This window comes from Lactuca virosa, chromosome 5, assembly GCF_052849685.1.
Source record: "Lactuca virosa cultivar CGN04683 chromosome 5, Lactuca_virosa_CGN04683_v6, whole genome shotgun sequence".
In the NCBI taxonomy this organism is placed as follows: Eukaryota; Viridiplantae; Streptophyta; class Magnoliopsida; order Asterales; family Asteraceae; genus Lactuca; species Lactuca virosa.
The window spans coordinates 257,920,751-257,932,465 of record NC_136430.1 but is presented as its reverse complement, the minus strand read 5'-3'; the positions used below and the strand labels follow the sequence as shown (position 1 = coordinate 257,932,465).

General features: G+C 33.0%; 1 protein-coding gene across 1 annotated transcript; it reads right to left on the bottom strand.

Annotated features, from left to right (window-relative positions):
- Nucleotides 1-535: 535 nt before the first annotated feature.
- Nucleotides 536-11,240, bottom strand: LOC145116016 (homogentisate phytyltransferase 1, chloroplastic-like). The gene is made up of 11 exons (XM_079052380.1): nucleotides 11,133-11,240; nucleotides 10,666-10,979; nucleotides 3,087-3,170; nucleotides 2,821-2,979; nucleotides 2,639-2,728; nucleotides 2,453-2,554; nucleotides 1,907-2,002; nucleotides 1,738-1,809; nucleotides 1,545-1,640; nucleotides 930-1,034; nucleotides 536-824 (listed from the first exon to the last, which is right to left on the bottom strand). The coding sequence occupies exons 1-11, from the start codon at nucleotides 11,218-11,220 to the stop codon at nucleotides 780-782; spliced, it is 1,251 nt and encodes a 416-aa protein (XP_078908506.1). The 5' UTR covers nucleotides 11,221-11,240; the 3' UTR covers nucleotides 536-779.
- Nucleotides 11,241-11,715: the final 475 nt, after the last annotated feature.

Below are 11,715 nucleotides of genomic sequence, written 5' to 3'. Positions count from 1 at the left end.
TACACTTAACCAATTTTTTTTTTCAATTTGCATATAGGTTAGATATCAGTCTTTTTACAAATCCGGTTTGGATATACACCTCTACCTCTTCAACATACTTCTATACTCTATATATACTAAAAGACTAATATATGAAATCGACTATTATCAAGAATTGGGCTTGGCCTACTTGTCTAATGTTTTTTTTATGTAAACTCGTACAAAAACAGTCTTAGAAAACGTCCAAAACCGTACTTACAACCATCGAATATCTGTGGACCTGTATCATCTGTTTGTTTGTTTGTTTGTTTTTATTTATTTATTTATTTATTTGTTTTTATTTGTTTTTTGTTTTGTTTTTGTTTTTGTTTTTTTTTTTTTTTGTATTTTCTTTTTACTATTCTAGTTCTACTACCACATCATGGTACTGAACCGACTAGTATTAGAAGAGTCTAAATTTCACACCCATCACCACTAAATATTGCATGTCACGGTTTCCACTCTTTGACTGTAAACCGAATATCTCATTTAGTTGACGAAATTTACCAGGTAAGGTCACATCTTTTCGTCCAAATCCAAAGCAATATTTGTACCATTAAAAAATCCCTCCACTATCCCTTTCCCCCTCTAAGAGTATCTTAAGCATTGCACCCCCTCATACATATATCAAAAATAAAAACAAAATTACACAATGTCTTTTAGTATATAAAGTACAACTATCTAGTAACTACTTTTTGTACGAAATATATATTGAAATCAAATGATAAAAGAAATCCACATCACCTGTCGCTTCTACATGCTTAAAATCTTAGGAAGGGCACAAGCAAGTACTCTACACCATGTAACTGCATAAAAGAATGATGCCAATGATGTGTTAAATGTCACGAAGTGGATTTTTTATATTATATGAAGAAGTTAAGTTAACTGCAAAAAATGTTAAAAGTAATTACCTTCCAAATAAACATGTACAATGATTCAATGGCTGCATTGTTTTTGAGATCAACCAAGTTTGCTTTTCTCCAAAGTATAAAACCAATAATGCTATGACCGATTACCTATTAACAACAATTATATGATATAAGTTTTTCATGGGTTCATATGCACCAACTTAACTTGATGAATATTACAAAACATATAACTTTTAATACATGGCACATTAGATGTAACAGTGTAGGTCTACAAAAGATATTCTATTAGTTCGTTTTAATTAAATTTAGTATTGACTAATAATAGTTATTATATTTTTATAATCCTTAATTTTGATATAAACGTTTTCTCTCTAGTTTTCATTTTAAAATAACAACTCAAATATCAAATAGATGAACAAAAATATTAAACTAGAACAAATTTTGCGCACATTTTATCTTCAATACTGTGCACTAAGATGCGATTTAAAATATATTTATTTTGATATGAATGTTACTTGTATGATATATAACCGGAACCAAATTCAACTTGTTTATATGGTTTTCTTTGAAGTTCTCATCCCGCCCGTGTTCCGCTTGGAGGCACAATTATACAAATTAAGGTAAACACTTACTATAATTAAATAAAAAATATGTTACCATTATCAATCGGATCCAAAAACGGGTTGATGATAGCCCTATTAATATAGCCACACCATATGCCATTTCAAGGAGCCCTATACAAAGCCAAAACACCTGCCAAAATATTTCCACTTGTTATTTAGTTTCAACAAATTGAAGACCAATGTCGAATCCAATAGCTTATGATTGATATACATAGTTTAGAGCATACCGGTTTTATACCGATTTGTGATGCCAACGAGTTAACTCCATTTATCTTATCTCCTTTGACATCTGGAATGTCCTACATTTGGCAATTTCATATAGAGATATTGTATCAAAATCAAAATTATGTGTTCTTGATATTTGTATTTCATTATATTGTCAGAAAGTTTTTGTACCTTAAATAGTGCAGCAACGACCGCATAGATGCTCATGATTCCAGATACGAAAAAAACATGCTTAGAAAGTAATAGTGGCCTTCCAAGTATGTATTTCTGTAACATTCATCACGTTAAAATATATGTTAATTTGTTAGATTTTCAAAGGACAAACACACAATTATATATGCCGGGCTAGCCCCGACTTCCATAGGTCCTTGGTTCGACCTCCTAATGAGAATTGAGGTCCTTGCGTGGGCGCAGCCAGTCCAAGATCCAAGATTGGATATACAGTAAACATCTTTTAAGAGAAAAACATTTACATGATTCACATGACTAGGATAATTGTGCTACATCCAATAACGAATTATTGAGTGTCTGTTAATCTTGTAATAATGTTATTTATATGGGATCTGATTTGTAGACAATATTTTTTGACACACAAAAATTTATGCAAAAAAACACAATCATGACAAAAAACTATTGTGTACAAATAAACTCTTTATCTATATACAATAAAGTCAAACGGTAATAAGATTCCAGTCAACTCAAAGATAAATAGTGAACCTGTGCATGCAAGTGGAATAAAATAGGAATGATTGCTCCTTGTACTATCCAAACACAAAATGCAGCAAGTGCAGGAATCCTCTTCCATCGTAGTAATGGTAGCTACAAGTATACAAAACAAAAGTTAAGGTTGACAAATTTAGATGTTCAATTGTATTGGAAATACATAGATAAAGAGAGACTCACATTAACTGAATATGCAGTTCCAAATGCATACCATAAGAAGAGACCCAACTTTAACGGCCAAGATTTAATACTCCATCCAAGGCAAAAACCCTAATAAGCATAGTACAAACACCATTGTTTAACAACTAAGATTTGATACTTATACTCCACTTTAATTAAAATTTGTTTGATTGTATGTATACCAAAATAGCGTATAACGAGGTGAGTTGGATGGCAGTGTTAACTGAAAGCTCCCCCGATGGCAATGGCAAATATGGCTTGTTAATTTTGTCGATTTCAATATCAGAGAGTTGATTTAAGCCTGCAACATAGGAGTTGGCCAATGCGCCTCCGATCACTGCCTGAAATCAGTTTGAATTAAATCGATATTAAGTTCAATTTATGTTTAAAAGGATTTTATATTTTTTTTTTGTTTCATAATATTAGTGTAATGATGGAAGATGCAAACCTGGGTTAGTCCAATGAAAAATAATGGAGTAAAATCTGAAAGCTTCTGGATGGCAAGCAAAGAAATTGAGACGATGGACAATGCCTGATCAATAAAAGAGTTTAGTTTCATATTCTCTATTTCAAATAATGATTTTAGTTGTTGGGATTATAGGATCAAATTTTATGCTTAATTTATTGTGAGAGTGAAATATAGTGCAGAAAAAAATGGGTTTTGCAATAGTGGAAGAATAGAGGAAAACAAGAGACAAAATATAAGGGTAAATGAGATACTATGAAAGGAAACTATTACTTCTTAAAAGCTGATAAAAGCTTACAACAAATATTAAAGGAAAATATACAATCTGCTTTTTACAAAGCTGTGAAATTACATTATTTAAATAGCCCAAAGTTTCTAATAGTTGAAAAATAAAGTACTAAACATAATATGTCATACTTTCACAAATCTAAGGGAGAGTAGGGTGTCATACCCCTACAGTGGAAGAGATGGAGATCAATGTTGTAGACAAATTTTTATAAAAAAGATGTCATGGTATGGTTTAATATCACATTCAATTCTCCACTTTAAAACGGGTTGAACTTGGTTTCATATACGCCGATCATGTTTTGCAATTCACCTTGTTTCACGTTTTCCAACACCTTTATAAAGATGTGTGCTCGTTGATCCTTGGAATTAACGTAGTCGTGTATAATTTGTCCATGTTCAACTTGCTTTCAATTAACATAGTCGTGTATAATTAACATAGTCGTGTATAATTTGTCATGGTATGGTTTAATATCACATTCTCCCCCTTTAAAACGGGCTGAACTTGGTTTCATATACGTCGATCATGTTTTGCAATTCACCGTGCTTCACGTGTGCCAACGCCTTTATAAAGATGTGTGCTCGTTGATCCTTCGAATTAACATAGTTGTGTATAATTTGTCCATGTTCAACGCACTCCCATATGAAGTGGAAACAAATGTCAATATGCTTGCTTTGACCATGAAACATAATATTTTCCATCAAGGAAATTACCGACTTGTTATCGATATACAAAGTTATAGGCATGCTATGACGTCCCATAAGCTCATTTGCCAGATTCCCAAGCAAAATGGCTTGTTATGCCGTCATCGTGGCTGCCATGAACTCGGCTTTGCATATGGACAAGGCAACAATCTTTTGCTTTTGAGATTGCTAGGTGACTGCATTCCTTCCAAGATAGAAAATTCTCCACTTGTATTTTTGTTACTAAAAATGTCACCTCCAATATCACTATCGCTAAACCCATCCAAATATTTTTTTTTTCATGACCCTTTCCATAATTGAGTACATAGTTTTTGGTTCCTTCTACACACCACAATATATGCTTTACTACTTGGACATGCAATGTGGTTGGTTCCTTCATAAAATTGTTGCAATTCCAACCGTAGATGATAAGTACGATCTAGTGAGTCAAATGCCTGAAAATCTGTAATTCCACAATATATGTTGGATCAATTTTTTTCACCAACTTCATCCTTCTACTATGGTTTCATTGGTGAGGTTGTCAGGTTGCAATCTAGCAACACAGATTGCTTCAAAATCTTCGTTTTATAAGCCATTTGTCGCAAAGATATTCACTATTTCTTTCGTGACACTACAATTCCAAGGTAATAATAAAATAAACCCAAGTCACTCATTTCGATTTTTTTTCATTTGTTCCTTGAATTCATTTACTTATTCGGTGTTTGATCCGGTAATGATTAAGTCATCAACATAGACACCAAAAATAAGAACTTTTCTATTCGGGGTTCCTTTTGTAAGCCTTTGGGTCTTGTGATCATTACAAAAAACCGATCCCTTTTAAGATTTTATTAAAGCGAAGGTTCCATGCTTGAAGAGCTTATTGTAGACCATAAAGAACTTTGAAGAGTTTGAACACCATGTGATTATGTACATTATCAACATATCCTTTCGGTTGGGTAACATAAGCCTCCTCCTATAGATCTCTATTAAGAAAAGCCGACTTGAGATCAGGATGGTGGACAACTCACCAACGCTGATCCGTTGAGGCAAAAATGAGCCTCACAGTGTCAAGTCATGCTACAAGTGTAAAAATTTAATCAAATTCGACTCCTTGATTTTGTACAAAACCTTTTGCAATTAGTCGAACTATGTGTTTTACCACTTTTCCTAAGTTGTCTTTCTTCACTTTAAAGACCCATGTCAAGCATATTGTTGTGTGTCCAGGTGGAAAATCGGTAATTCGACAACTCTTGTTTATCTCAATTTCATCCAACTCTATTAGAATGGTCTCCCTCCAATGTTTAGAGGTTACCGTCTCTTTAAAGTTCAAGGGTTGGTTCATTGAAATCATCAATAATTCTCTTGGTTCAAGGATCACATTCTTAGCTTCGATATAGATATCAACTAGGGATCAGAACCCCTTAGGCCTAACATTGCTTGAAGGGCTTTCTGTATGGGTTGAGAATGAAGAATTCGAGGTTGAAAAGGGGTATTTTGGGCATATTCAGGTTGTACATGATTATTTTCGGGGTTGTTTTGATTTTTTGAGTTGACTCCGATTGTTAGGATGTTTCAGGTACTCTACTGGTTGTCCAAATGTTCCAGGTAGACTCATATAGGTTGTTCGAATATTTCAAATAGTCTCATAGGCTGTCCAGGTGGCCTTGGTTGACTCTGGGATTGTCTAGTTTGATTATTCTAAAGGTTTTAGGAGCCCCATTCTCTTCTTCCTTATGTTTGTACCAATTCCATCATTCTTTTTCATAAAAACAACCTCGCGACGAACCCACAAATTTCAGTTTTCCGGATCAAATAATTGGTTTCCTTCAATTCCATCTTCCACACAAAAATACATTTTATTTTCTTTGATGTTCAAGTTTCTTCACATAACCACATTTAGTTTTGGCAAAAGCAAGACAACCTAAAACCTTTAAATGTTCAAGGTTTGGTTTTTTGCCTAACTAAGTTGCATACAACATGATGTCAGAAAATGCTTTTGTTGGTAGTAAGTTGAGAAGATAAACCATATGTCTAACGACTTCTCGCTAAAAACCCCTTAGGATATTTCTTACTTTAAGAAGAATTTTTTCCATGTCCACAACAATTTGATTTCACCTTTCAACGACTCTATTTTGTTGTGGCGAATGTGGTGTGTGAAGATGCCTTTTTACACTATTGTCTTCAAAAAGAAATGAGAATTCTTTTGAAGTGAACTATCCCCTCGATCCGTGCAAAATGTATTTAATTATAACCGATTTTTTTCAATCATCAACTTCAAGTGTTTGAAAGAACCTAAGGCTTCAAACTTCTCAGATAACAAATAAACCCACATATACCGACTAGCATTTTCTACCAAAAGGAGAAAAATACTTCCTTCCTCAAATATAGGTAGGTGTAATGAGACCACATAGGTTCACATGAACAAGTTGAAGATGTTTTGAGCTTGAAAAACCGCTTGATTTGGAAACGAAATTCAGGTATGTTTAGAAAGAACACATCCTTGGTTTGAGTGTTCAATCATTGGGATACTGGTTGCGAGATTCCATTCAGAAAACTTCTTTATGGTGGGAAATTTAATGTGGCCAAGCCTATAATGCCATATCCAAGCGGGTTCGTGTTTTGTTGCTAAAAGACAAGTCGATCTATCGATTCTTAAAAGAGTTTTATATAATCGTTTTGGTGATCTTTTTTTCTATATATAATCATTTTGGTGATCGTTTTGATTATTAAAAGTAGAATTTTGTTCCTATCTAATAATGGTGAATTTGACATGTCCACCATGACCTCCATTATGACCCGATGCCCTTCAATCGTCAATTTTCCAAGACTAATAATACTATTTTCAAGACTTTGACTGTAATATACTTCATAAAGGAGTCGTTGGTCGCCAATCTTACAATCGGATAAAATTGACCATTTCCAAAAATACCGTCAGTCGATTCGTCGCCAAATCTCACATGATCTATAGCATTGCAGTCTAATTCTTGTAAGATTTCCATCATGTGGTATCTTTTTTTTTTTTTGCTTGGGGTGAGGTTCTCCTACTCACCTCTGTTCTTATCCAGGCAGTTTGGCGTATAATGGTCAAATATTTCACAAGTAAAACATTTTATTTTACTTTTATCCTTTCGAGGAGGGTCGTGGTCATTCTAGTTTGCATTACACCCACTACAAGAAAAAGGGTTATCAGAGACTAACATAATGAGTCTTCGATAGTCAATAATCAGCTCTAATGAGAATCAGAGACTGATTTAGCTAGTCCCCAGCTAGTCTCAGAAAGCTAGTCCTAGATGATTGTTTTTGTATGTATCTGGGACTAAAAATCAGTCCCTAATAAGTCAAAGTATCAAAGACGGAAAATCAGTCTTTGATAATATCTCATTTAGTATCTAAGTTGTTTTCTTCGAATCCCCGATTTTATTTCATATCAGTCCTAAATATTATCTTTCAAATACTGAAATTCAATCTTTAAAGTTATCATGTTCAGTCTCCCTTGTTTTTCTTTCGGACCTTTATTCTATCATTTTGAGAGTGAACATCTGTCATTGATAATATAGAATTTAGTCTTTAATATTATTTTTTATTGAGAAAGTCTCAATTAAACCACAAAAAACGATTTTTTGTAGTATATATTAATTTAATAGTTTTTTAACTACACAAAATCTGATTAGGCAATTAAGGGACCTCGCTTGTTCGCTTGGTGTCCGAGCTATTACACAAAGCGCTAAGATATCCTAGGGACGCACCCCCACCTTTCTTTTATAAGGCTTGCTTTCTAATTTGCTTCCTATTAGTCATCATGTGGGACAACTAAATATACATTTTTAAAATAAATTGATATTTTCAACCAGTTCTCATCTTTGGGCTAATTTATTTTTTGGTTCCTATACTAGTTCTTATATTGATTAGGACTAATTTATTTTTATGTTCCTATATCAATTCTAATATTACTTTTTTCTTTTTATATGTTTTGAATAAACGTTTATTTATTTATTTAACATCTTTATGAAATTTGAGTTCTAAGAAATAACTTTGGATCCATAAAATGAGATTAGCGATCTACTAGTTTGAAGTTATATATATATATATATATATATATATATATATATATATATATATATATATATATATATATATATATATATATATATATATATAGAGAGAGAGAGAGAGAGAGAGATGATTAACGTCAAAGTCCATCCTTATATTCTCTCTCCTCTTTCATCCCGCATCCTTCCATCCACTCCCTAATATCCATATCGTCGACGATGAATGGAAGAATCAATACATCGATGTAGTGCTATGGATCGACAGATCGATGACATTCCCCTCACACCGTCTCAATTGTCTCAACCATCCCTTCGATGGTGGATATGTAATCTCACGCATCGAACCATATCGGCGGGGCTTTGTTCTTGGTTGCGGTTATCAATGACACATAAGATCCATCAACGAATTTCTTGAGGAAGCTGCTATTATAAGTGTTCGTCTTATAAATGTCAAATAACACATCTCTATTAGGGACTGAAATTTAGTCTTCAAAAAGTTTCCTTCGAATTGAAAATTTGTTGCAATTGTATTACGGACTAGTCCCTAATAATTTTCTTACAAAATCATAAGTGGAACAAGTCTATCAGGGACTGAAATTCAGTCCTTCATGACTTTCCCTCCAGAGTCAAAACTGGCACTATACTATTTGAATCTGAAATTCAGCCCCTAATGTGTTTCCCTCCAAACCTAAAATGGCGCAAACAAATTAGGGACTCAATTTTAGTCTCAAATAGGTTAGCTCAGTCTCTGCTGATTTACACATTAAAATCAGTCCTAGATAGTATCTGAGACTAATTTATCAGTCTCAAATATATGGTATCCAAGACTGATTAATCAGTCTTTGATATTTCAGTCACAGATACCCCTTTTTATTATAGTGACCTCCTCAGCCATATCCCCAACCTCATCCTCATTCCGTGCCTCAACCTCTGTGTCCTTCTCTTCCCATTGATGTGTTTGATGAGTTTTCCTTGTCTGCTTGCTTCGATCAAGATGCCCACTCGGCATGTGTAAACAATAGAGAAGGTCCTCATTTTTCTCCATAGCCTCCAAAGCCTTTCTTCACGGGTCTTGAGATGACCCACAACCTTTTCTACCTTCATATTTAAGTCTCAAAATTGCTTGATAGATGTCACGATTTTCATAAATCGTATCAAGACAGCTTGAAGATACACTTCTTCACCACCATAATCTTCTCGATATTTTTACTTAGATATTGAATACCGGTCACAATAGTATTCAATCCCATAGAAAAATCATCTACCGTCTCTCCGTCCTTCAGTCAGATGATATCAAATTCACTTCTCAAGGCTTGTAATTTAGTCTCCTTTACTCGATCAAATCCCATGTGCATTATCTTAAGCATTTCCCATGCATCTTTGGTCGTGTCCTTCTTGGTTGACATAAGAATTATGTCTTGCGGGATCTCTTGGTAAATGGCCGCAAGAAGCCATCCGATCTTTCCATTCCTCCATCTTCCATTTTGAATTGCATCTCACACTCTTTGTGCTTGCAAATTCACTTGAATCGTTATAGCCCATACCAAATAGTTCAACTTCGTGCACATCAGATAGTGTAACACAAAACTACCATCCTTCCCGTTTCTTTGAGTACATCCACCTTCAAATTTAGACATTCTTGACATATATTTGGACATAAAGTAACTCCACTATGGTACAATTTGTTGGAATTATAAGATTAAATTGTATGCTTTCTTGTGAGGCTTAAATATAGTGCACAAAAAATGGGTTTTGATGTTGAGGAAGAATAAAGGAAAACAAAAAAGATAATATAAGGATAAAGGCCGGAGTTACTATGAAAGGAAACTATTACTTCTTGTAAGCAGATAAAAGCCTACAACAAATATTGAAGGAAAAGATACGATCTAGCTCTTACAAATATGTGAAACTACATTACTTAAATTGCCTAAAGATCCTAATAGTTTAATATTAAAATACTAAACATAATTCAACCCATAGTTTTATAAATCTAGGGAGAGTGGGGTGTCACCCCTAGAATGGGAGATGGAAGATATGACAGCAAGGTTTAGACAATTTTTTAATCAAAAAGTTCTCAAGCTATCGTTTAATATCACAGTGGCATTCAAAGTCAATGATGTGGATATGGATTGTTATTCCGACAATCTGTAGATTAATATCATGTAGGCATGATTAGAAGCTAAATGTTTAATTAAACTGAATAAAATCGAAATGTACATTAATTAAATCCTTTTTGAAGATACAAATAGATTTAACCAATAACATTAGCTACAATATATACGATGGCAAATAAAGAACACAAAAAGGGAGCATAAGTGACACTTCTTATCACATATAAGTATATTTTAACAAGAGCGATATATGCAAGAAAATTTTGGCAGACTATTTTTTATTTTTTTTGTCATTAAAAAAAATATTGAAATTGTATGTTTTAAGATGAAACCTCTTTGTAATCACTATCTGCGGTGACTTTTAATATTGTTGCCAATTATGTTGTAATGAAACTGATCACCATGTGGAGTATTAAGATTTAGAAATCATACGTTTCCTAGAAGCGTGTAAACTTTTGAGTATCTGTAAATAACATCCAACGTAGCTCCAAGTGAGTTGCCTTCAAATTGTGAACGAATGACATCAGAAACATGTGAGTCGTGAGAATATTCAATGGTAGCATTTGCCAGAAATTTTGTTCTTCTTCTTTGATATCCATGAAAGTCTGTATAATAATTGATGACACTTTCAGGATAGTTCAGTTTACTTGGTAGATGATTCAGTCTTCGAAAATTGACAATAGAATGATTTAATCTAATGGTTTTCCACACTTGATCGATCCTTGAAGCTTCAACTCTTGCATGACCTAATAAAAGAAAGCAGAAATCAATGATGCCTTGAACTGTGGTATCTTTAGTGATTTATTAATCAACATGTATGAAATGCAGTGCATTTTAAATGAGTGATGATGACAAGATTATGTATGAAGTTATGTTTAAAAAGAATGAGAATTTCTTACATGGCGGAAGTGCAGTTGACACCATTGGAGGTCGTAAAGAAGAAGAAGAAGAAGGATTTAGAGCCGATCCAAATGGCATTAATTTCATTTTTGTTCCAAATAAATTAAACTCATGAGAAGACAAGAAGTGTATAACCAGTGCTGTTAAATATATGGGATCGAAGGAGTTGGTAGATATTCCTCATCACCTTGCATTTTTTTAATATTCCATTTCTCATATTTATTTATATTATTTATTACTTAGTTACATATCTTGTTCTTTGATTTATTTTTCATTTGTATCATTTTGTTATGCCGCCTTAATTAAAAGCTAATTTTCTTTTTCGATTTTTTTTTATTTATTTTTTAATGTAAGAAAATATCTTATAAAAACATAGGGACTAAATGTTTGAAGAAGAAGCTTTTACAAAATTCTTTAAATATACTTATTCCTATATAAATTGAATTAATTAAATTAATTTAGAAGAATAAAATATTTTATATTGTAAACAAATTCCAATACATATTAAATTGTATAGTACTAGGCAACATTAATTATTCACCATTTCAAAAGTCACAAATTGATTTTTGATAATCATAAAAA

Bases quoted from the DNA above. Each gene is read 5' to 3' on its own strand.
- LOC145116016 (XM_079052380.1), bottom strand. From the start codon at position 11,220: ATGAAATTAATGCCATTTGGATCGGCTCTAAATCCTTCTTCTTCTTCT. The intron at 2,003-2,452 runs GTTCACTATTTA...TGAATGTTACAG, and splicing joins TATTCCACTTGCATGCACAG to AAATACATACTTGGAAGGCC. The intron at 1,035-1,544 runs GTAACATATTTT...TGTTGTTAATAG, and splicing joins TTTGGATCCGATTGATAATG to GTAATCGGTCATAGCATTAT.